Here is a 27,093-nt window from a genome sequence, read left to right as displayed (position 1 = left end):
CCACAACATAAAAGTTATTTATCTGGTTACAAGTAGAAGGACTTCTTCAGCACATAATGAACACTCCTCCCTTGGTAACCAGTTTATTGTTAGCAAGAAAAAGGCATTTATAGGATCAACAGTTCAGGGATTTTCTCTTGTTTAAATTTACCTGTAGATTTTGTAACACAGTAGAACATTACAGTAATTTAGAAATTGTAAGTATTATTCCAGGTATTCAAAGAAGAAAGACTGGTTATCCTGAGAGTTTTAGCCACACTTGGTACAACTGAAGAAAAGTCTGCACTTATAAACTCCCAATACCATAAGTGGAGGTTAAAACAATAGATCATTATATAACTGAAAATAAATAACTGCATAAAATAATGCAGACAGACATTGAAGTCAACATCAACACTATTTTTAGACAAATTAAACTGATCAGCACACATTTTTTTTCTGGATTGTAACACACTAGACAAGGAGGTTAGAAATGTAAGCACATCAAGAACACAGGTAGTTCCAAGTCCCTACTGAATCCAGAACTGCTCCCAACTGAACAATTAAGTATCAAATTTCTTAATAACCCAACCCAGTAATTTTTGAGTGGACAATTCACTACATAGGAGAAATAACATTGAATTTAAATCACTTCACCTCTAAACACTCACCTTGTAAAACACTATAGAATGAACTACAAACTTAAAGGAGAATTGCAGCTTAATATACACTTCTAAGCTCATGCAAAAAGAAGATTAGTAGTTTTAGCCCTAGGTTGTATTTGAAAAGACTGTAGTGAAAGAATTGCAAAGCAGATGTTGAAAATGAAATATCTCCTTATAGAAAGAAGAAATACTTTGGTTAAAAGTGTGCCAGAAATATAATTATTTACACTACCATAGTTCTTCATTTTCACTTGAACAAAAACATACAGTTCTGAGTAAAAGCAGATAAAGAGCTCTCTGGAAAGCAGAAAATTTTACACTGCCTACATCTCTGTGTTTTTATGAAAGGAAGTAAGTCCACAGAAAGTTCAATTCAGTCTGAAATATATGTATGTTTAGATTTTAAGCTCAAAGAAACAGATGAATCACAATGGCATTGTTTCAGCAACATTTTTTTCCCCAGCAAAACCAAGAAGATGCAAAAGAACCTATTGCAAGCCTACAGAAATAGATGCATGGAGCATGTGCATGATTAAACACAAGTAAATAAAAGGTTTTGCCCTCCAGATAAAGCCACAGTTTTGCTACAAAGTACTTTGTACAATCCAGTATCACACTGAGCAATGAGAAGTTACTGAGGAAGTAGCCAAGTTCATGATGAAAGATCAGAACTTCACTTGCACCAACTTGGCAAAGGGCATTTGAAACATTGCAAACCAAGGTCAGCAAAGATGTTTAAGGCAAGGTTTGCATCACACCATCCTTAGAGGTAACATTACAATTAGGGTCTTCTCCCCAGAAAAGTGACATTGGAAATGGTTGCACCATCTCTGCAGATGCTTCCTGAATTCAGCAGCACTGTGCTCAGATTATTTGCCACATGAGCCAATGTAAAACAGATACTGCAAAATAAGCCTGACCAATCCTTTTTCTCTTACCTCATAAAACATATACAGAGAAAGCAGTGTAAGTCCGAGGTTGTAGATCACTAGAATACCCCTGCATGAGAATGGCTGCTTGTTCCTCATGTACTTTGGTCCTAGCCATACGATTAGTAAGTACAAGACTGAGAAGATAAAGGTAGGTGTATAGTTCTCCAGAAGAAGCCATCCTTTTACCCTGGGGTCTGAAACAAAGAAACAAAAACATACAAAACACTTAGATTTTGTAAGGAGAAGAATTCAACACATCTAAATATAAGCTGTACCCAAAATGTTTCCAGTGCTGGAATACCAAAGAAAGACAAAGGAAGTGCAGCAAGCCCTTTTATTAAGGGCCACATTGCTACCTACAAACAACATTTTATTTACATATTTAAGAAAGCAGAAATAATTCCTTTCCTAAGGCTAAAATATTAAGTTATTACCACTATTATTTTTAAATACTCATTACCATTCAGAATTGTCACCCACTTGAATACCTCAGATAAAATTATAAAGAAAAGGTTCAACAAATCTTCCCTTTTATTTTCTCAAACCAACCCTTCATGATGGTACACATCAGAAAGTCAGCAAAGTCACACCTAGAAGTGAAATAGATACTTCTGTACTTATAGATGGATGATCCTGATAATTATTCTCCAGTCAATACTAACACAGTTACACTTACATATGTGCTATTAGAAAGAACTAAATTTTGGACTCCTTGTATGAGCAATTGAACACAGAGCAGCCAGTCCTGCCTGAGTAACCAATCCAGTGTTGGCAATAGATAGACTTCTCAGGAAAAACACATGAACCACCCAGAATCAGAGAATTTTAGGGGACTACTTGGAACATTAATGTGATCCTTTTGAACCACAACTGTGTTGTCCATACCTGCCAACAGCACAGTATCTCACTCCTCTCATTAAAGTCAGCCCAAAGTACTGAAACCAAGTTAACCAAACTATAAATGAACAATTCAAGTATTGCTGTCATTCACAGTCTTGACTTAATTTTAAAGGAATCATACATGGATCCTGAATGCAAGAAATGAAGCCTTAAATCTGTAGGTTGAAAAGTAGGTAGGCAAGGCAGGGAATTGTTTGGATTTGCCACCTTTATGGTTCATGAACAGCAAATAGAGACCATATGCCAGCACATGCATTATTTTATATCAGAACATCCCAGCTAATTGAATCAGGTTTAATATAAATAGAGAGACAACAAGGACACTGAGTTACTAATAAAAGCAAACAGGAAACACACTTAGAAGAATCAGAGGCTTGTTCCACCTCCTGTGGACCTTCTCCTGTGAAGAAGGGGCACCATCACTGGATCTTGAGTGGGACAGAGAAAAGGCATTATTGCAGCAGTCAGAAGAAAGCACATGCCACTGAGCAGCACTGCTCTGCACACTCTGTGCAGGATGCAGTCGTTTAATCCCCCTGGTCAGAACCAAGTGGAAATGGACCATCCTACCCAAGCCTGCAGCATGAGGCCACTGCTTGTCCTGGTTCCACAGCCTCTACCTTCCTCACACTCACCAGGACTGCCGTTCTCCACCCACAGAGTTTTTCCCTGGGAAAAACCTATTGCTTCTTCAAAAAAGAATGGTTTCAAAGAAGCAGTGCCTTCCAAAAACTACAGATATTTTTAATGAAAAACTCCAGACAAGTGCTTTAGTTATGAAGGCAAGAATATTTTTTATTTCATTAAATGCAAGTTGAAGTGACGTTTTTAGAATAAATGCTATTACTAAATTAAAAAAAAAAAAAGCAGCACCCACTGAGACAAACAACATGAGTTTAACTGATAGTAAGAAGAATAACCTCTTCAGGTCAAAAGATCAGGAGCACTAAATAGATTCTTATTTATTACACTGTCAGGCATTTTGATGCTTTGCAGATCCTAAAGAAAGTAGTCACCTGTCAATGTCAACTTAGAGGAAAAGTGTTTCTTATGTTCTAGTAAGATCAGTTTTATTTATGTGTTAACTTTTGAGAAATCTTACCTCTGGGTCCAAGCCAAACATCAAAGTAACTATTGATTGTTTTATCCACAAGTTCCATCCTACAACCTACTGAAATGGAAAGAAAAGGAGAAAGTTAGTTCTTCTGCTCAGGAAAATAGTTAAATCATCTGAACACATTCTGTTAGGGTTAACGAAGAAAATACTAGAATGCAAAAATTCTAGCAAACATAATGGACTTTCTCAGCATATGATAAGTACATAAACCCTATTCTAGTCTCAGAGAGTCTTGGTGTATGAGCTATACTTCCCACTGAAGTCCTTAATCACAGTTATAGGTGCATTGAAGCTTAAAATAATGAGTTCAGACGAACCTGAAGTTCTTTCTAATTCTGTATTTTGTATATGCAAATAAAAGCTGGCATCTTGAAAGATTCCTCAGTGAGGAGGAGGACTGGACGTTGAGAAAGTCAGCAACATTTCATATAAAGACTATGAGGCTATTTTAACAAAGAGTCTCAACTAGCAAGGCTAGTTAGGGAGAAGGGAAGGAGGAAAGAAGTAAAAACTGGCTCTGCTATCATCTGCAGATAGGTGACTGATTACAGCTCTGATTAACAGCCCATAAAACCAAAAGATCAACAGTCACTGAGTGACAGAGAGGGCTGCAGAGTCCAGGGAGAAAATACAGCATCTCATGGCATGAACATCTCCAGTTCCAGAAACTGCTTACTGTAAGACATTACCAGATAAAATTCAACCAACATCAGTAGAGTGATTCAAATGCCATCCATCAGCTCCTCACACAGCCATTATTTATTGGTAGCACCTGGTCTGTACATGGAGGCACCCATGTTGTGGTACCTCGCTACGGTTAAACCAGGAACGGAGCAGCAACACTGTCCAAGAGCAGGGGCAACTGTGCACAAAGCTCTTCTCAAGAGTACAGTAGTTTCACGAATACAAGCCGCACGGATTATAAGCCGCACTTCCGGTGCCTCGACAATGTTGCTGTCTTTGTCAATAGATAAGCCGCACCCCGAATATTAGTCACACTTTCGCTCGTCGCGAGAATCCGTGCGCAGCTTTCACAAATTGGCAAATTAGTAACAGGATCGCGGCATAGCGGGCTTTACTGGCTCGGCCCGCTCATGGTTGCCGACAGGGCCGGGTGGTCCAGCTCAGCGCCACGGCTCGGCGGGGCTGGCCGGGTGGTGCTGCCGCCGCCGCCGGGCTCGCTGGCCCCCCTCTCCCGTCAGCACCGCCCCACGTCGCGTTCGCTCGCCCGGCCGGCGGGCTGCCGCCGCCGCCGGGCTCGCCAGCCACCCCGCGCCGCGTTTGCTAGCCCTGTCGGCACTGCAGGCCCCCGCACTGCCGGGCTCCCCCACGCTGCTGGCCCCGATTCTGCTGGGCTTCCCCCGCTGCCAGGCAGCCCCACCCGTCGGCCTTCCTGCTTCTGCCATGCTCCCCTGCACTGCTAGCCCCAGTTCTCCCGGGCTCCCCCGCCCTGCTGGCCCGGGCTCTGCCGCCCCCCCTGCCCCGCCCTGCTGGCTCAGGCTCTGCCGCCCGCCCCTGCACCGCTGGCCCCGCCTCTGCCAGGCTTTCCCACCTCTGCCGGGGCCGGCCGGGCTCCAGCTTGGCTTGGGGCTGCCGCGAGCTCTCACTTCCGTGTTGGCAGCTTTTAGAATTTTGTTAATGTATTAGCCGCCCCGGAATATTGGCCGCACTTCTGGGTTTCCACCAAAATTTTGGTCAAATTGGTGCGGCTTGTATTCGTGAAATTACTGTACTAATTTTCTTCTTAAGAAAAAGCAAAAAAACCCCAACCCTTCCAATTTCCTCTTTTCTAGCCAGAACTGTACTGTACTTTCACTAATAAAATTTTATCCACTTCTAATAGAATGGTTTTCTCTTTGTGGTGTTTCTCCTTTCCTAAAGTATTAACATTAGCAACAATTTTTAACTATGAGATAATAACATAAGCAACACAAGCTGTCAGCATACTCACACCACCAACAAAACAATTATACAAGTTGATATGTAGTTGCTAAAAAAATTAAGTTAATATCCTTTTTTTTTTTTTCAGTGCTACCTAAAGAAATACCTCTCTTCCACCTGTGAAAATCCCATCTCTAGCAGATTTCTGATTTATGCAAGTTTAGTTAATCATATATCCTCTGGTTTTAGTCAGCTGGGACTGAAACCTTAATTTCATTCAGATCCAGCAAGAAAAGCCAAATTGCGCTTTCTCCCCAGACCCAAGTGGGACTGGGAGCCAGTGTTGGAAGGTCTGCAGGGACTTTGACTTCCCATGGGACCAGGTAAATATATGGGGCTTAGGTCATGCATTTCCATTCTGTAGTCTTCTATAATAAGCCTACATCCCTTCCACTGCAGGGCCCCAGGCAGGAGGCTGAAAGGCTCCCTGAAGACTTCTGCCTGTATCACCACCCACTGTTCCCTGCAGGGTTCTCAGGAATGCACAGAAGAAACTTTCTCTTCCATGTCATACTGCTTGGGACTACAGAAAGCCACAGAACATCACTGGAATCTGGGCACCAGGCACAAACAAAAGGGCTTGATCAAAATCACCAGAAGTGTTGAAAGTATTTTGCAGCCCTAATTCATACCGGTTTTATTTTCTGACTTAAGAAGCCCAGCCCAAGTAACCAAACACTTCAGAAGAAAGTGCATTTTTGGGATTATGCCACCTCACCGGCTATGGTACTGTGAGCACTTGTATTAACAGCCACAGCACTGGCACACTGTAAGAGTAAGGAAATACGACATGTGTCATCAGAAGCATGAACATCGGGAAGGCTGTGAGAAATGAGTATATAATTACAAGGAGAAAAAAAGATATTTAGAGAAAACACCTTTATTTGTCACCCCATCCTTTCTTTTAGTTTGCCAGCTATTAAATCTCACCACAAAACTCATTCCCTTGTGAATGATGCATTTTGTTATTTGAGATCACCACTTAATCAACTTGTTTTTTTGATCCAGTACTAATTGGTCTAGTTATGGAGCACTGCATCAGCCAATAATCTGCATGTGAGTTCACTTCTCAGAGGCAAAGTCTTCAGATGGCAGAGGCTGGTACAAAACCAAAGGTTTGTTATACTAAAATACACAAAAAAGCTCAATCCCAGAACTGACTTGCTAAATATATTGCTACATTTACTGGATGCTAAAAATGCATATATGTAAATGAAACAACTACGAAACCATAAACAAACTCTGCCTAGCTATAGTAAAGACAGCAAGAAATTAAAGTCCACATTGAAACCCTCTATAGAACTGGAAGAAAAACTCATTCCCCAAAAGGAGGAGGCTCACTGCAGAGGTCTCAGCTTTTTTGGGCTGGTACCCCAAAGCAGCTTTTCATGCCAGCATTATCAGGATTGTAAAAGACACAGTAAAGGAAAAACTACTCCTGGTGTCGATTTCCAGAATTTGCAGAAAAAGAAATTGTTTCAAAAGGAACTCATTTGTGTAACAGAAAAACAGAAGGAAACAATCTGCTTTTGTTCCAAAAGGGGTCATGTGAAAATGCATCAAGTCTCCTGCCAACAACCACACAACATTAAACACTGCTTCAACAGCAGCAACTACAAGGGCTCTTTTTAAATTAGAATAGTTTCCCAATTCAGAGAAACATCAACTTCCAGAAAAATTAAACCAGTGGCCATTTGAAACACTGTGATCGGCCTATTTCCTAATACTGAAAGTAAGCAAATTCTGCAGCTGACCGCATACAAGAGCGGATCAGCAGCAATGCTCCTTTACCTACAAGTCATCCCACAGTAAGGCACACTCTTCACAGAATCATGGAATGTTTTGGAAGAGACTGTTGAAGCTTATCTAGGCAACTACTCCACCACTTTCCACTCAAGATGCTCAGAGCATCATTCAGCCTTTAAAGTTTTCATGTATGGGGCATCTATCACCTCTGCAACCAACCTGGCATTTCAACGCCTGCAATTAAAAAACTTCTTCCTTAGATCTAATCTAAATCTGCCTTCTTTTAGTTCAAAACCACCGTCCCTTATCCTAACACTACAGTTCCTATTTAAAAGTTTGTACCCATTTTCCTTGTAGGCCCCTTTTAGGTACTGGAAGGCAATAATAAAATCTCCCTGGAGCCTTCTCTTTTCTAGGCTGGGCAGACCCAACTCCCTCAGTGTGTCTCTATAGGGAGAGGAGCCCCAGCTCTCTAAACTCCTCTGGATCCACTCTAATATGTCCATGTCTTCCCTGTGCTGAGGACCCCAGAGCTGGATGCAGCACTCCAGGTGGGGTCTCACCAGAGTGGAGGGGCAGAATCCCCTCATCCTGTTGGCCATGCTGCTTTGGATGCAGCCCAGGACACAACTGGTTTTCTGGGTTGCAAGTATATATTGCCAGTTCTCCTCTACCAGCATCCCCAAGCCCTTCTCAGCTACTGTTGCTCTCAATCCCTTCACCCTCCAACCGTACTGATGGTTGTGGACTTCCCCAGCACAGGTACAGGGTCTTACACTTGATCTTGTTGAACCTCATGTGGCTCCCAAGGCTCACTTCTTGAGCCTGTCCAGGTCCCTTTGGATGGCACCCCAGGCACATCAACCACACCACTCAGCTCGGTGTTGCTGACAACTTGCTGAGGGTGCACTGGATCCCACTGTCCATGCCACTGACAGACATTAAACAGTACTGGTCCTTTTATGGACCCCTGAGGGACACTATTTTGCCCATGAGGACTCCGAGTTGCTGACCACTACCCTCTGGATGTGGTCATCCAACCAATTCCTCTTCCAGTGAACAATCCACTCATCAAATCCGTATCTCTCCAAATTAGAGAGAAGAATGTTGTGGGGGACCATGTCAAAGACTTTGCAGAAAATGACCAACAACATCCATAGCCATATTCAGTACCTACAGCTGGAAAAACAGACACAATTAGGCCAGACAATGCTTTTTAAAACATGTACCTCTATAGACACCAGTTATTTTCTCCTAACGTGCTTTTCTACAATGGAAAAAGTAATCATGCTCTCTACCACCAAATTTTACCAGTGCAATAAAGTATTTGACCAGGGTAAACCGGATCAGAGATTGGAAGCACTCAGGCTTACAATCTGAAAGGCATTTCACTCCTTCAAGTCCAAATATCCAATCCAGAAAGAAACGCTATCTGATGCTTTAAACAAACAAAATTACTGGACTTTAATTCTGCAGTACAAACATAAAAAAGAGTAAACTTGCACCTTGCCCCGACAAGATCAAGCAACATCATTAAAATGCATTTTCAATAATCCTCTGGATTTTGACAGACAGGTTTTTTTGGGTAGCCACAGATCATCCTGGGTTCACTTCTGGTACTATGAGCTGAGACAAACACCATGCTCCTGCAGCCACCCAAATATTTGGGCAGAAGATGAGAAGCTCTACCCTACCACTCAGTCCAGGCATGGATAGCCCCGGTGCTTCTTTGTGCGGCAATCAAAAATACAGTTCAAAGCCTACATAGAAACATGTATTCTTTGCAGAATATGTTTTAAAAAATTATTTATAGAAAATGTTTCGTACAGGCTACCAGCACTAACAGGCTGCTCTTCTAGTGCGCATAACTACTCTGAGGAAAAGGTTACTACATACTGGAGGATTTCAATCAGCTTCTGCCTTTCAAAGGAATTCTCTCCTATGCTTTCCCCAGAAAATGCATTCTAGAGGGTTTATGCTATGAAGCAATTTAAGAATTCTTCATCGCATTTTGATGGTGTTTCTTGAGTTTCTTCTTGGAGTAACCTTCCAAGTGTAAAGATGGTGCACAAAAATATAAAGGTTTGCTTTCTGTCCCATGGCACCCTTTTTAACCAAATCAAACAACCAAAAAAAACCCCATTTTAAGCTCAAAGCACTAGGAGCCTGCATCCTTTCAAAAGGATCCTCCAGCTCTCACTCTGCTGCTCAAGAACTCTATGAAACAGATCCCAGTTTTCACAGCTAAGTCCCTGAACTTGAGTTCCAATAAAATCCCCAAAATAGGAATCTAAATAATTGTTCTGGTTTCTGAGAGAAATGTGCTGTCAGGTCTGGCTGCTCAGCCTTTCTGGAAAACAGCCATTTTCTCTGTTCTTAAATTAGGACTTTGAATCCTAAATTTAGGCACTAGCTTTTGCTTTTGGAAATCTTGATTTGTGTTTTCTCTTCAAAGTAATGTTTCCCAATCCCTGCCACTGCAGAGGTGACTCCTCATTTTCCTCCTCCAGAAGTACAAACTATCCCTCCTCCAAAAACCCTATGATCACACTGCCGTTTGCTTTTATAGATGCACTGGAACTGAAAACGCTCAGTTGCTTGAGAACTGGAAGACAGCACTGATAATCAAAGCTGTCAAACCCTTTTCTGTCCATTTGCCAAAGCTGCCCAGTTTCTCCTTTCTATTCCCCCAGCCTTAACCGCCCCTTGAATGCATTCCCTTTGCCTCTCAACTTCCTGCCAACTCCAGATTACCCTTTTCTTCTCTTTCTGAATACTCTCTTAGGTCCCAGCCATGCTTAATGTTAGCAATAAAAAGGACTTCATCTTGATCTGAAAACACAGATATATTTATTTTATGGGAAACCAGCTGAAGCATAGGTGCTGTGGATTTTGCACTTTAGTTTTGTTAAAGTACAAGAAGTTCTTTTTAAACTTTATTTTGCATCTTTATCTTTAGCAATGTGATTCAGATTTTTGGCCCCCTTGCATCAGCAGCAAACCCTCCAGCCTGCTGCTGACACATCAGGACCCACAGTGCTGAGCTTCCACACTCACCAGCAGCACCAGCATGATGAAGTTTAGAAATAAATCGTTTGTATAAAATTCAGGGAACCATAACAAGTGAGGCACAAAGGAGAGAAGCTAGTTTCAAACAGCTTAACCTCAGTGGGATCTCAAACCATTTGAAAATGCATGGGTTAAAGGAAGACTTTGGGCAGGGGTATATATAAGGGAGTAATTTCATAACATTACTTCTCCTGTCATTCCATTCCCTCAAATCCTTCATTAATGGTTACCTTATTACATAAACAGAGATATGGTAATAAAGTATTTTACAGAACAAAAATAAATACAAGAAAGCATACTGCAAAACAGAATGACTAACTGCACTCAGTACACAATATCTCATGAAATCAGAATCTAATGATCTTCAGATAGGCAAGTTAAAAGAAATAATAGGTCCTCGCAATTTTATTTACACCTTCAGCAGATCTAAAATAGCTCAAAATAGGATCTGACTGTCCTAGGATTAGAACACTCACACAACATTCATCCCCTTGCACTCAACAGCTCTTGATATGTCACGGGATGACCTCAGACAGAGGGAAAACACCAAGGGTGATGGCCAAGAAGGAAGAGCCGGTTGGAAGCAAGCACACAAACATACCCACGGAAGTACTAAGAATCAGAGGAAAATGGTTCATGACTGCCTCTACATGCCAGAAGGACGCATCCAGCATCCATCTACAAGCAAGGACATTTCATGCTGCAAAGACCCCCTTAGCAGCAGTAGATCTGGCATCACTGTGGTTTTTCACCAGAGCATCTTCCTGGAATAAAGTGTTCAATGGGATATAACCCGTGCCTAAACACTGTGCCCATACACCAGCACTGCAATACTGGAAACCTCCTCACCACTGCCAGCTTACAGCCCAGTGCTGTGAGAGCAATACAGTCAAGCCTGAAGGAGTATTAACAGAAATAAAATGCGGAGGAAAGAAAAAGCAAAGCACGCAGGTTTATTTCAACTGATGTAATTGTAACATACAGCAATGATCCTGCAGAGAACTTCTGCCTAGGGTTTAAGAATTGCATCCTTTTCTTTTTTTTTTTAAATTGAAACAGAAGAGAGTATCTCTTCTAGCAAACTAGGTTAGATGGAAACAGGGAGAATACGTGCATGGCACGAGAACAAGTTGACTTTTTTAAGGAAAGCCAAAGCACAGCATTTGCTAGACAGCTTTGCACCAAAGCCTCCCTCCCAAAGCACTATGGGCAGTGTTTATTAACAGCTACTCTTTGAATCTGAAGCTCCATCGTTTTACAAAAGCTGTGCTGATATTGCAATTGGGAAAACAAGGGAACTTGGAGCTCCTGGTCAATGACAAGTTGAATACAAATGAGCAGTGCCCTGGCAGCCAGGAGGGCCAAGTGTGTCCTGGGGGCATTGGCCCAGAATCGCCAGACAGGCAGGGGAGGGGATTGTCCTGCTCTGCTCTGAGCTGGGGCAGCCTCACCTCGAGGGCTGGGGACACTTCTGGGTGCCACAATATAATAAAGATATTTTAACTATTAGAAAGTCCAAAGGAAGGCTATAAAAGTGATCAATGAAAGGGTCTAGAGGGGAAGCCCCATGAGGAGCAGCTGAGGGCACTGGGTCTGTTCAGCCTGGAGGAGACTGAGGGGAGACCTCACTGCAGTTACAGCTTCTTGTGAGGGGAAGAGGAGGGGCAGGCTCTGATCTCTGCTCTGTGCTGACAGTGACAGGACCCGAGGGAATGGCCTGAAGCTGTGCCAGGGGAGGTGTAGGTTGAGTATTAGAAGGAGGTTCTACACCCAGAAGGTGTTTGGGCACTGGAACAGCTCCCCAGGGCAGCGGCCACAGCACCAAGCCTGACAGAGCTCAAGAAGCATTTGAACAATGCCCTCAGGTACATGAGATGACTCTTGGGGATGGTGATGTGCAGGGTTGAGGAGCTGGACTTCTGATTCTTGTGGGTCTGTTTCACCTCAGCTTATTCTGTGATAACACTTTTAGCTGCAGCTCACAATGGAAAATTAACTTCAGGAAGCCTGCAAAGCTAAAGAGAGTTTAGAAGATGAAGGGGGGAAAAGCTAAGTCCAAAAGGCCATAAGAATTTTACCTTTCATTTCTGGTCTCACTTCTTTTATTCAAAAGCCACCTGCAAGAAAGTCTCAAATTTTTTTCTCTCCTTTAATAATGGGATTCCTGTAATCTCTGTCTGTGTATCCACTCAAACCAACTTTATACTTCCACAGGAGAAAAATACAGTTCCCAAAGCCTATTTTAATGGGCCTTCTTGGTCAAAATGTTGCACTTTTTAACAACAGGACCAATGAGACTAGAGTCAGCAGGACGAAGGATGGAGAAGCCCAGCCTTGCATGACCATTACATTCAAGAGCACTGCGTAATCAAAACATTAAACTTCAACTTATGTTTTCTTTAAATGCCTGTACCTCATAATTTCATAATAAAATTTAAAAATAAGTAGGAAAAAAAGCGTGGCAAGTGGGATGTCCTTCCACATGTCCCTCACTTCCTCCAACACTGGCACCTGCAGCCCCAAATCTGAACATCAAGAACATTTGTCATCCACCTGCCCACTCCTTCTGCCAAAATCCTGCACTGAGCTCTGAACTCAGGGGAGATCTTGAGAATAAAACTCAAAGTATGGAGATATATAATTCTTGGTTACCTCCTTTGCATTTAGTAGCTTGACACATTTGCCATCTAATCTATAAAAGTACTTAAAATTCTCCTGCAGATGTGAAACACTGTACAAAGCAAAAAATGGCTGTGTGCAGTTATCCTGTGAACAAAGTTTAGCTATAAAGAAGCTATATCAGATTCACATGCTGACAAGATACAACAATTCAATAAAAAGTGGAAGAATTAGAAGACCATGAAAGCTGAGTGTGACAGTCACAAAGGTAATGCTACACCATGCAAATCTGACTTGTACAGGGAGAAGAGCGCACACAAAACCTGAATTAAGATGCCCTGCTAAGATGTGAAACTACAACCCTTGTGTTCAGGTGGGTAACTGACACCTTTGAGAGGACACTTGTGTTTTGGAAACCAGATCACACTGAAAAAGCACACAAACAAGTCCCCGTTAGGCAAGTTACAGTATGTTAAGTATTTATTTGTGTGCTTACTTGATTTCCAATGCTTGTGGGGTGGGAGAGGTGAAATTCTCTGGTGAGCCCTAGCATACAAAATTACATGCAATACACTGCAGTAGTTACATTCCTCAATACAAGAGAATTTAATTTCTATACTTTTACATAAAAGAAGAAAGGATGCATACTGGCACTATAAATGCACCCCAGTGCTTGCCTTGCTGCCATTTCTTTATTACAGTCAGCCATGCTATGAGAAGTCAATCTTAAAATCTTTTCTATGTTCTACCTGTACACCTGTGAGACCCTGTGTGGCTGCATACTTGGCACCTCCATTTTAAGATGCTAAACATCATACCATATTGTACCATCATCCATAAGTAAACAGTACTAACAGAGGTCAGGCAAGTATGAATGACAACTGGCTTTAAATAGAAGAAGATTCCAAAAAATTCTTCATTTTTCCATCATCCTGAGAATTAAAAGAAGGAAAAATTTACTTTAGATACAAGTGTTATGCCATGGCATTGTGCTGCTCAGGACAGAATCCTAACCACTATGTGCCCTGTTAAACGTCTGCCTTCAAAAGAGTAAAAAAAATAAATACGCTCATTATTCAGAAAATCAACTACCCTTAAAATCCAACTATCTTTCTAAAGGATAAAGGTGCTAACACATAAGTTTTTAACCTTGCTCCTGCCCAGGATGCACAAGGAGTATTGAAAGTGAAGACGACATGTCCTGGCATAGGGACAGAAAACGAAGAGACAGGAGATTTCTTACAGATGCATTTCAGATCACTGCCCTGCACCTTTCCCTTATTGTACACCACTTCGCACATCTGTAAATTGCTGATGTTGCCAAAACCAGGCAGCCAGCTGATGGCATTTCTGTTATAGAAGCCAAGGGTTGAAAAGCCTGGCGAGTCCTGAGGAGCTGAACATCCTTGCCTGCACCAGACCCATGTCAAACCAACTTCAGCAAGTTTTGGGGTACCAGATCATTGCTGTGACAAAGGCCCATGAAAGAGGACTGACTTCTGGAGTACTCAGAAAAGAAAGCATTGGTACCTGCACATTTCCTTTTTTAAATTTTGGCAGCACTTTCCAAAATATTACTTCATCAAAAGACCCTGCTTCAGGAGGCAAGTACTGTGGTTTCTTATATTTTATTATTTGTTTTAAGGGTAGAAAGACCAGCCAACCAATTAAAAGGAAATTCTGTAATGGTACAGCTGCATATGATCTTATCACTTATTCTTTCTGTGAACTTTAAATAGACTACTGGAAGAAAAAAACTCCACATAGCTGGCAACTTCCAAGATGTTTTCTGCAAGCTCATAATACAAAGGCTTCAGTTACCTGCAGAAGTCAGGCAGTGAGGTCCAGGAAAATAAGTACCTTTCCTCCAAATTTTAGCCACTCTTTTCTTTCAATAAGAGGTATCATATTCTTGGTGCAGTGAAAACCCTGCTGCTATTAAAATCTGTTCCAAGGAAGAACACAGCTAAACTGAATCCCCAGCTCCAGCACCAAGATGCAAAAGGTTTTGCTACATTTGCTTCATACTTTCACAAGCACTGAACAAACAGCAGGGTCAGCACTGTAACCTGATGTAATATATCTGCTTTAAAAGGACTTTAAAAGCAATATCCACCCAACGAGCAGGCAACACGTCTTCCCTCCCAACCCTGCGGATATCCCACTGTCTGCAGGGCAGCAGTCCCCTGGAAAAGTGAGCACCAGACATGCCTCCTCTGCCTCACTGTGTGTGCAAAGCCTCCTAAACAATATCTTTAGCAACTCACTCATTTCTAAAGATAAGCATCTCCATCCATCCAGCTGTGATGCCAGCTCATGCCCATCAGCAACTCTCAGGCTCAGGGCTGGAATATCACCTGATCCTTGTTCTAGCTTCTCCATTCAGCCTGGTCCACTCTATAACCACAACCATGCAACCACCTATACAGCCATACCCAGAGTGTGTGAGGTAACAAGGAACAGACAAGAACAGATTCGACACTGCTGCAAGTCTGCTTTCATTCCTTCCCTATTCTCCACCCTGCCTGGGTGGAAGGAATCTGGAAAAACTGAGGTAGCCCCAAAGAAACCAACCAAGCAAGAAAACCAACTTTCAGCTGAGTCCATCCCACTGCTGATTAATGGCAGGAGAAGCAGCAGCACAACACAGATACATGGGTGACGAAGAGATCTTAAATGGTTGAAGATGAGCAAAGCCATCACACTGCACTCAGCAAGGAACCATAGCAAAAATAAAGGCAAATGAAACAGACAGACAAAATGAAAGATGTAAATGTCTAATGCAGAACTCTAAAATGCATTTAAGGGGAGGTCAAAACATAATGCATTGCACAATCATAATTTTGCATATAAGAATGGTTCTAGTGAAATGCACAAAATTTGCAGAAAAAAGAAAGTACAAAATAACAAAAGGTCATACAGGATAAATCACACAAAGCTAATTTGGAAGATTTCTTAAATATAACTGTAACAGCATGAACTGACAGATTATTGCACTGTAAAAAGCAAAAGCCAACAAAAAACTCAACCCTGATTTGTTCAAACTATGAAAGAGGCAGATTTTAGGATGTCTTAGGCCTGTTTCTGTCTTGAAAACTGCAGGACTAAGGATGGTCTCAAGGCAGGTCAGGTAGGGGATGGGGGAAAAAGTTAACCATCAAGAGATCAAACACGTGAAGAACCAACAAAACACTTCTTTCAAGAAAAGACAACCTGAATGTTTTATTCAATCTAAACACAGCTAACTATTCCAACAGAAACACTGCTAATGAAAAGAAATATACAGAAAAGAGACTGAAATTAAAAGCTAAGCAGACAGTAAATACGACCAAAACCTCTTGCTACACCCTGGCCAGCCTGCAGCTGAGGGCCTTGAGGACAGAGGGAAAGAATCTCCTTTAATTCTCAGCCTTATCTGTTATACTGTAAAAAAAAAAAATTATGCTGTAAGAAACATCAAACAACAACCATACTAGTGATTTGAGACACATTTTGAAAACCCAAGACTAAACTTCAGTGGGAAGTCTGACTTTCTGAGAATACCAAATATTTTTTACTTGATGCCCAAAGTCTATTATTAAATTTGTTAGACGAGAAAAACACATCACTATGCAATTAGAGATTTACACATAGAAACAATGCTGACTGCAGCAAAGTGAAAACCTAACTTACAGTGTATTTTATAAGTGCTCATATTCTGACAGGAGTGAAAGGACAGAATCAAGTGATGTTTCATCACCAACACTTGTAAAGCAACTGTTTAAACTCTGGGCAAAAGACGTGCTCTTCAGCCTCTATATTAAGACTCTGCACATTAATTATAAAAATGTCAACATATTAAAAGTTGCTCAGCAAGCAAACCCTGTACATTCTGAGTGTACCTATTTCATGCATGTTTTGTACAGATGTGTAGGGTACCAAATAATGCTTCAGGCAATTAAATGGCTTATTCATGTCAGCAGCTCTCTGAGTCTTCTCCTCTGGAATCTCACCACCACCACATCTCTATTTTTACTGTATGCTGAAAGCAAAACATGTTTTTGTGCAAAAAACTCATTCAGTAAGCAATTTTTCAAGTATCAAAACACCATTCCTGTAGTTGCAGGTTATTTTTCCACAATGTTTTTATCTCTGTGTAATAGAAGCCCTCCACATAGATGTGTCATCTCCAAACCAAACAGCAGTGAAAGGACCCTTCAATTAAACAAACCTATTATTCTCAACCAGGGAGTTAAATGCTCAAGTTCATATCCCCACACTGGAACTGGTATGTGGTGGAGGAATAAGGGTAGGGAAAAAAACAAAAATTAAAGACTACCAAGAAACCTTTGTTAATATTCTACTCTCATGTTAATGACTGACAGCTTAGGTGGGAACTTGGTAAGAATCTTAGAAGAGCAATGATGCTGTAAGTGAGGATGTGCCAGAACCACCAATGGCTGATGAGAGCTTCTTCATTGGTTCAGTAAAAAACTGAGCCTCGCTCCTCTCTTCTGCAAAACAACCCTTCAGGGTGCTGGGTAAGACTTTTAAAAAGAAAAGACTGAAAAATAGATAGACAAACATGTGAAAGTGCAAAAATGTGCAGAAACAAAAAATTAAGTAAGGAGAGTGGTGGAAAACTACATAACATCTCTGCTAGGCTTCTTCACATGTGCAGTCACTGCAGGTTCAAAGATGGTCATCTCCTTCCAAGGCCATGCATCTCTCCTTTGAAGGCAACACAAGAGGATATAAATAAAACACTCCAAGATGACAAGATGATTGTTTTTCATACACTGTAAAATGTAGTTAAAATCTGGCAACACTATTGAGTTCTCAGAGAGAAACATCTCTGTTTCTCATCCTACAGGATGCAAAACTGTATTTTAACAGCTTCCTAAATACATACTTTAAGACAAAGTCAATCCCACAAATGCTTAGAAAACTGGGCTGTGCTCTATGCAACCGATACCTGAGCTGATGCATTGTTTCAGCCTGACGTGCTTTGTGAAACCAAAAAGCATTTATCTGTAAAACTGGAAATTCATCATAGCTCTGCAATTGTACAACTAGAGTTTAGATTTGAGTCTCCAATCTAAACAAGTCCAGTACCGAATTTAGAATGTATGAGCCGATTAAGACAGATTTAAAAAAAGAGAAACATTTGAAAACAACATTAGCAGTCCCTTCCCGCACCATAATGCAACCACTTAGCAGTGGTGATAGAACAAGAAATCAATACAAAGAAGAACCAAAGGATATTATTTTTATTCTGCAAGGCATGACCAGACTTGCAGCCTGCTTTTATGTGCTTCAGAGAGAGATGATGATGGTTTTGAAAGGGCTAAAAAAAGAATAAAGAAGTTAGAGGTTCTGGGAACCTGTCAAATAAAAGTGGAGAATCAGCTATGGCCTCTGGAAAATGACTTGGGAACCTAATGAAGGCTGCAAAACCAGATGACAGAGTATCATGGTTTGATTCTAGCTGCTAAATAACATTTCACAGCTGCTTGCTCACCCCTCTAGAGACCTGGTAGAATAGGGAAGAGAATTAGAAAAAGGTAAAGCCTGTGGGTTAAGATAAGAACAGTTTAATAAATTAACTAAACTAAAATTAAAAATTACAATAACAACAACAACAATAATAATGAAAAAGGAGATAACAAAGAGAGGGAGGAATAAAACCAACGAAAGACAAGTGATGCTCAAGACAATTGCTCACCACTCATTAACTGATGCCCGGACCATCCTTGAGCAGCCATTGGAGCCTCCCAATCAACTCCCCTCAGTTTACTGCATTCTGCAGTATGGAATATCCCTTTGGCCTAATTGTGCTTCCTCTTAGTTTCTTATGCACCTGCTCACTGGCAGAGCATGCAACACTGAAAAGTTCTTGATTTAGAGTACACCCTGCTCAGCAACAATTAAAACATCTGTGTGTCATCAACCTTATTCTCATACTAAACCCAAAACACCGCACTGTACCAGCTACTAAGAAGAAAATTACTCCAGATGAAACTAGGCCACAGAGCTCTTACTATTTAAACTCACATGACAAGTGGTCTGACACCATCAACTCTAAAAATTACTTACAGCCACACACATTTTTTACCTGTAAGAAAGTAGAGGCAGCAGCAACAACTCATGCGTTAGTAGGACAGTGATCTACACTGAAACACAGTGGCCCTTCCATGATTACCTGTATAACTATTATTTTACTCCTCATTCTTAACTGAACAAACAAATGCAGTACTCCTTTCTGACTTGTTCAGTGTCATCGCTCTCAATCTCTGCGTAAGGATCTGCCACCCTATATTGGTGGTGTTCCCTCATATTTGTTCTCCTCTAGTCCTTATACTGTGTTTTAAGCTCTTGCAGATGGGGATGAAGACACATAAAATTTCCCAGCCCATGGCTGAGTCTAGTGACTGGGGCCTGATAAACCCAGCCACCCCTCCTCCAGCCAGAGCAAACAAGAGGATGCAAAAGCAACTATGGTGTAAAAGCTGTGCCTTCTGGGGGGCAAACAAGTCAGAATTAAAAAAGATATGAAAAAACCTGCCCAAATGTTTTGAAAGAGGCTTTTCTGCTTAGGCATGTTAAGGAGGTAGAGAAAAAAATCTGTAAATAACTAGGCCTACTGGCCTGGCAGCTTACTTTCTGTCCCTGTATCACATATGTTAACAAAAAAGAACATTCTGTACCATGTTGTACAAACACAGGTATTTTCCCCATTAATGAGGCTTTATGCATGCACAAAGTCACACTCACAAGATTAATGCTAACCTTAACAACATGCCAAAAGGCCACTATACACCAAGTGAATCAAGGGATAAATGTATGATGCAAGGGATAAATGCATGACCCTAATTAAGGACAACCAGCTGAGTTCACAGGGTCTGTGATCAGCTAAGAGCAACCTCTCCACATCAGTACTGCAAAACAGAAATGAACCACCAAACCACAATCAGACATTCACTATAAGCATCTGCTGCCCTGCAATCCACAGAAGCATGTACATAAAATGCAAGCACAGCTTTCACTGTGTACTTCAAAGCCAAATCCAGATCCGTGTGCCTCTCCCAACAGTGGCCTGCAGCTGCCACAGGAGCCCTTCCTCAGAAGCGTGTGAGCAGCCATGTGAATGAACTGACCCCACAGATGGTTTCCAGCAAGCACAGGCCATGCACCCTAAGTAAGATGACATTTGAACTTCAACATGCAAAAAGATTCCTCAAGTTTCTTTTTCTAAAGGGCAGGGAGATGTTAAACATTGAAGAATGTCATCTTCCTAACCGGTTAAAGGTTTAATTATTGTTATTTAAGTCAAAGGTTCTCCCTACTGTTTGGCAAGGATATGATTCAAAACACTAAAAGTAACCCAGAAGCAGGAAATTTTCCTTCAGGAAAAGGTTAACCGAAGTGTTCTGATTCAATTATGTGCATAGAAATAGCATATCTAAAGGGAAGCCTACATGGATTAAGGTATAAAGGCCTATGGTTTCCCAAATCCTCATTGTTTCAAGCGAACCCAAACCTAAGGACACAGGATCAGCTCAAGAACTAGACATCTCCCTTCAGACCGTTATGTTGACAATGATACAGTAGTGGCAAATGTAAGAGTAGATTTCTTTTATTAATTCCTAAGAGCCTCAAGAGCTCTATTTAAATACAGGTGTCATGGTTTTAACTCATCAGAGGAGCTGCTCCTCCACAAAGCTGCAGTCTGCTACACCTTAACCATATGGTGTCTAAGGGAAGAAGGCATTTTCCCACAACTTGCACTTGCTAAGGGCTCTTTAGTCAACACAGGCACAGCAGAAATACTCCTTTAACCCGAAATGCTTCCCAGTAAACTTTTAACAGCAAAAAGTGAGGGGAAAAAAAAAAGCAAAAAAAGCAAACTTGCCTGCTTATGAATTAACTAGCTAAAGACATCAGGTGTATTTGATTTAATAAACTAAATGACATTATTCTGCAAATTAATACTTTTGTCTAATCCTGATAACATCCTTAAGATGACACCAACAAAAACCCCCACTGGCATACAAAAAACCTGGACTGTTACCTGAAATCAAGATTACATCCATCCTTTTTGAAATCATGTACATGTTTTAAAGCAGAGAGCCTGAACATGCGCATAGGAAGAAAGCAATTACCCTCCAGACACTGCAAAGACAGCTGGCAAGAAGAGAAACAGTTTTCTCAAGGTCAAGAGGGAGAGGAGCCCTTGCAACTGATAACAGAAGAACAATCACTTTGTTCAAACAACTGACCTAGAGTCTCAAAGAGAAGGGTTATGTAGGGATCAAAGCACCGGGCACAATTTGAAAACACAGAAAAAGAGGTTTATCCCACATTTGCTGTATTGCACAAGCAAGTTTTATCTCCTGTAAATGCCAGGGCAACTCAGCATACTTAGTCACTGCCCAAAGCATTATCAGTTGGCAGGCAAATATTCGATACGAAGTTTTGGCACAGAGGTCAATTAAATATAGACAAATTTAGCTTAAATACCAGTCCATGAAATGTCTGTATATTTCTACCTGCCCACTGTGCCACAAGTTATTAAAAAAGCTATCATTAATGAAGCACAACCTCTACAGTTAATACGGTTTTAATAAGGGCATGAAAAATACCCAGTTGCAATGGGATGCCAAGGCCAGTTGAACTCACAGCACTGAGCTCGACATAAGTAGCATGATTCATTTGTTCATGGAGAAGTGACAATTGCACTTAGCAGCATGCATTTCTTGTAAAATCTCTACACCTGGTAAGAAGGTTTATTCCTGTTTCACACAAATCAACTATTTCACCAAGAAAATTAAATAATTCTCCATTGCTCCAATAAAGCAGGAAAACATTTACCAACCACATACTTCAGACAAGTTTGCTCTTGTGCTCTTATTTGCCCTGTAAGATAATGCGTTCTAAATGCCAAAATACAAACAGAGAAACCAAGGCAATAAATTTCAGGAGATTAATTTCATTAAACAGATAAAAGGAGATGCAATGTATACACAGTCAACAGCAACTCTACAAGTTATTTCCATATTAAGATTGAAGTATTTATTTGATTTGTCAATCAAAAAATCAATTCATGTCACTCTTTGCATTATCCTCATCAAACAAAGATCTAACTGCTGTTCCATCGGATGATGGGGACAGGCTTCAGTGCCCTCAGAAACCCAGATATAAATCATTTTTACCAATCAGCACTCAGGAACTGCAGGGGTATCAGCCTAAGCAATGCCCTCTTAACCATATTGCTGCAGTACCAAATTTAAACAGCCTTAGGAAAGGTCATAGCAAAGCAATCTGACCTGGAAAAAAGTTTTTAAACGGACCAACTTCTATGTAATTCATTGATTATCCTTTTCATTTGTCCTTGTGTGTTTTTCCATTTAAGAGAAAAGGCATTTTTAGTGCTAGTATGCACAAACTGCAGGAGTCTCTGAATTTTTAACACATTTAAGAATCACTGAACAAATTAGCAACTACATAACAAGAATTATTGTCAATTTTGTGAATTGTCCGGATGTACATGGAGAAGTGTGCTCTGATTATCACGCAGAAAGCATCAATTTCTTCAGTCTATAATACAGCAAAACAGCTCTGAAAAGCTTATGGTGCAGCCTGGAAGAATGTAATTTTGTACATTGTAAAAACAGCAAAAAAAAAGCATTACTGCAAGAGCTGAAGCCAACAGCCTCCATGGTATTCCTATGTCTAAACAGTTTTACAGATCTCACTCCCACACAACTAATTCAGGACATGGTAATGACAGAAGGTAACAAAAGACGATTGACATTAAAAAGATAAAATTAATGAGTTGTTATGCAGGGGAGGTTGTAGTAAACAGCATAATTACCTATACATGCCTTCACACCGTAAAGGAAGGGCTGCCAAATCTAAGTGGGGCTTTTGTAGGGGTTGTGAAGATCTGATATTTTGCTTGCGATCCATCTTAAGACAGCAGGACTAAAACAACATGCCAAGAAAGAATAGGTAGAGGTATCTGTGGCTGTGCTCTTCAGCAATGAAAAAGAACCCCTGCCTCTCTTAGTTCAAAGTCAGAGAACAAAACCTCCATGTCCTGAACAAAAAAAACCCAAAAAACAAACCACACCACAAGAGCCCATTTACTCTAAAGGGCTTTCTCAGTCCAAAAGAGCCTTCCTGGCATGAGCTGTCACAGAGTACAACTCTGAAGAGCACAGGCACTCTGGTTGTGCTGTTCCCACTTGAGGTGGGACAGACCCAGAGAGCTAAGTCACCTACCATGTGGGTAGCAGGGTGACACCTGACATGCACTGAGCACAGCCTCCCACGCACTCACTGCTCCACACCACCACACTGCTCCTGCCCTGCCTGCTGGGGTGACAACTTTTTAGCACTAGCTCCAAGAGGGTCACTGGGGACAACACTACACAGAGGCATGACACTGTTTTAGCAGGGCACTGTAGGCAACTGCTGTTTCTCTCACAAAATGTTTTCTCGGGGTGGGATACAAAAACCATTAACTGGGAGGTTTGCTTTGTCTGCCACCAGCGAGGGTTGCTGAGACCACCAGAAGGTCGAAGACAAGTATTTTAACCTTGTGCTTTGTCTGAGTGTCTTTTTTTTTCCCCAGCTCAGCAGAAACAGAAGCTTTTGATGTTGCAATGTTTACTGCCCCAAAAATGAGGAAGGTAAAGGAATGAGGTCAGCTCAGTACTTGAGAGCATTTAACCAATTAGCAACTGAATGTCACTTACAAGGAACAGGTTTGCAAAGGGGCAGCTCTGGATCATGCTCAGCACTGGGCTCTCCATCTGTGGCTGCTGGACTTGAGGACCAGGTCAGCCTGAAATCCTAATATATTGTCAGTTCCATCATCATTCCCAAAAATCTGAATCTTCAAACATATTTTCAAAAATCTGCTCCTAGCAAGTTGCAAAAGAAAGTGCAATTAAAGGAACCATCCAGAGGCCTGATGGATCTACAGTATTATTTCAAATTTACTTTTTTTTGTTCCATTAACTTATCTCCTCTAAGTTAATTCCTCTTATAAACACCACAGAATGAAAGTCAGAAGGGAAAGAAGAGATTAGACCAGAGAATTCAAAATATTTTATTTCAATTCTGGCTGTACTAAAGACAAAGAATGCAACAAGAATAATTCATGCTGAGAAATTTAAGAACAACACAACATCAACTTACTAAAAATACTGCAATAAGTAAACCCAGAGACTGGTCAGACAGCACATAAACTAAATATCATTAATGATACTCTAAGTACCAAATATGCAGTGAGTTTTAATCAAAGATAGTCCATCTGATCAGCTGCTGCTAGGTAAAAGGCACTAACTCACAAAGTACAAAGTTTTTTTAAAAAGCAGCATGAGGCACAGAGACCATCAGCCAGCTTGCAAGACAAAGCCACACTGCATATTTATTTCACTGCTGCTCTCCCTGGTTGCATTTGAATGCTAAAATACAGGAGACTTAAGTCAGAACACATGACAAATTCACTTAGCTACTTATGAATAAAAAACACAAAGAGCTTCCAGCGTGCACTACATACTTAATGTGTGTCTTGTACAAAATTCAGTACAAGTCAAGCAAAATTCTGGCATGTCTTTTAGTGCTCTTGACCACTATGAGCTGTCAATGTCAACAGCATCCCTGAGGGCAAATCCACCTTTACCTTCTTTGGCAGATTTAGCACAGTGATCCTTTTCATTTGCTCCTAAGTTCACAGAAAGCTGGGAAGGGATCTCCACCCAGCTGATCCCAGCTATCTCCAGGTACAAGAAGTTTCAGGTAAAATCCTCCCCCTGTGTGCAAGTGCAGCTACCCCCAGCCAGAGTACTTGGCGTTGGCTACTTGCTGATCTGAAAGCAGACCATGTCTAGCGCGCAACAAATACATGAATACTTATAGAAAAAACGCCAGCTTTTATTGCTTAACAGCATCAGACGATCACGTGTGGCACAGGCTGACTCTCCCCGACACAGCTTCAGCTGCTGTTAGCAGCGGTGAGCCTGCATCGGGACCTATCTCTAGCTATGGAGTATTTTAACAGCAGAGGAGAATCTCGGGCTGTGCCAGCACTGAAGGAGCGAGAAGGCTTGGATTGAAATACATCGCAAAACTCCTCAGCGTTATTCGCGAGTTCAAATAAATCCCCTCCCTCTACGCTAGCAGCTTAACACTGATGCAGCAGCACCATCGGCCCGCATCTACAAAAACTTTGCAGCCGCAAACCCTCCACCCAACCGCGGCCACCAGCGATAACTTCAGCCGGCGCTCGCGGCAGGCCCGCGGCTGCCAGGTCCTGGCAGGGAGCTGCTCTGCCAGAGATAACCTCAGCCTGGAAGCAGCTCGGCCCAAAACTCCGGCGAAAGGCTGCGCCGCCACGGGAGACGCCTGCACGCTCATCCTCCTCTAGTTTCAGCTGCAGGGCGTGTTTCCATTTGCACAGAGCGGTTTTGGAGACTTCCTGATGGGAAGCATCCCAACTGCAGCCATGCCCCTGCCTTGTTTTCCCTCGCCATCGCTAGGAGCCGGCTGAGCTCTTTGCTGGAGTTTTCTGCCACAGCCACGAGAACTCTGCCATGGCACTGAATCCCAGAGCATGAGAGATCGCCCGAAGCACCGAGAATACAAATGAGCCGTACGGGGCACTGCCGTTCAGCCGCGGCTGGGACTCGGAGCGGGCAGGGCACCCAGCTGCCGGAGCGAGAAACGCCTGTCTGCCAGAGCCCTCCCTGCTGAGCAAGCCAAGGTGCGACTATTCCTGCCCAGGTCTGCAAAACTGACCTCCTGTCTGCAGACTCACAGCACAGATCGATACCGGAAAGCTCTCTGGAGTGGGATCCTCAGATGCTGCATCCCTGGGAATCAGGGCAAAGGAATGAGGGCAGAAAAGCAACGAACGCAGGCAGAGAAGGAGAAAACACTCTGCCCAAGACAACACCTCACATAACCCCGGGCACTGCTTCTAATGCTGCTGGCGCCCGAGGGCTCCCAGGAGATGAAGAGATAAAAGCGAAGTCATAAAGTTTTTAACAAAGTCCCTGCACCGGCATCTGACACACTGACACATTTCTATCGTTTTGCCTTCCTTTTCCGCACATTTCCTAAGACATGTACTCTTTAAACATGCAGGTTTTAAAACAGGCCGGCCCCTTTCAGAAGCACTGCACATCTCCAGGGCGCTGGTTTAACGCGGCGTCTGTCCTGTCCCACACACAGAGCCGGGAAGTACCCTGCCAGCGGCTCCAGTTCCGAACCAGTAAGGCGGTCAGGGGCGCTGGGCAAGAGCTCAGGGAAGAAGGAGAAGTAACAGCCTTCCCTTCCGAGGCCGACCAGCCCTTCCGCTGACAGCCTGCCTCTCCGCCGGGCTGCTCTCCCGGCCGGCAGCAGCCGCCTCAGCGGGGCCGGGCTGGCGGGATGCGCACCCCACACACCCTCCACGACGGAAACAGACGGATCAGATTTTTTCCGTCTGGAGCTGTGGCAGCGCTGAGCCCTACGCGAGCTCCCCGGCAAGGCATCTACGGCCGACGATGGGGACTGAGGTGCGGGGTCTCCTCCCTTCCTGCCCCTGCTATTTCACCCCACCCCGTGCCCCGCACGGCGGAAGGCGCTGCCGCCGCCGCCCGGGATGCAGTATCCATGGCGATACGGGATTGCATCATGCTCTGGACTAAACTGCACCGGAGAAAAGACACTCCCGGCGAGAGCCCCGTCCCTTCCGCCGCCCCGTCCCCTCCCTTCCCCGGCCGGCCTGCCCGCCACTGCCGGCGCCGTCCCCGGCCGCAGCCCCGCCGCTCCCCAAGCCCCCCCTCCACTCCGCGCACCGCCAGCGCTGCCGCCGCACTTGTTGCGCGCCCCGCGGAGCGGCGCCCCCCGCCCGCCGTGACCCTCGCCCCCCTCATCCCCCTCCGGGCCCGGGCGGCCGCGCTGCATCCCGTCTCCGGGCGGGCAACCCCGGTGCTGCGCTCCCTCCCGGCCGAGGACGCGGCCCTACCTGGCGGCGGCAGCGGCGGCGCTGGGGGCGGCGGGCGGCACCGGCCGGTCTGTCCCGCTGCGAGCCGCGGGGCGGGGCCGAGGGGCGGGCACGGGGCCGCGGGCCCCGCCCCCCCGCCGGCCGTGG

The 27,093-nt window shown here is 43.0% G+C and overlaps 1 protein-coding gene across 1 annotated transcript in view; it reads right to left on the bottom strand.

Moving 5' to 3' along the window:
• ELOVL5 (ELOVL fatty acid elongase 5) overlaps positions 1-27,004 on the bottom strand; it is a 40,025-nt gene extending 13,021 nt beyond the window's left edge. Inside the window, exons 1-3 of the mRNA XM_033056136.2 lie at positions 26,968-27,004; positions 3,579-3,647; positions 1,583-1,770 (exon numbers count right to left, since the gene is read on the bottom strand). Of these exons, the coding sequence (XP_032912027.1) occupies positions 1,583-1,770; positions 3,579-3,636 (246 nt within the window). The 5' untranslated portion in view covers positions 3,637-3,647; positions 26,968-27,004. The remainder of the gene's footprint in view (positions 1-1,582; positions 1,771-3,578; positions 3,648-26,967) is intronic.
• Between the last annotated feature and the right edge of the window lie 89 nt (positions 27,005-27,093).

The sequence above is a fragment of the Catharus ustulatus genome, chromosome 3, assembly GCF_009819885.2.
Source record: "Catharus ustulatus isolate bCatUst1 chromosome 3, bCatUst1.pri.v2, whole genome shotgun sequence".
Classification (NCBI taxonomy): Eukaryota; Metazoa; Chordata; class Aves; order Passeriformes; family Turdidae; genus Catharus; species Catharus ustulatus.
This window is presented reverse-complemented; position numbering and strand designations above follow the sequence as displayed.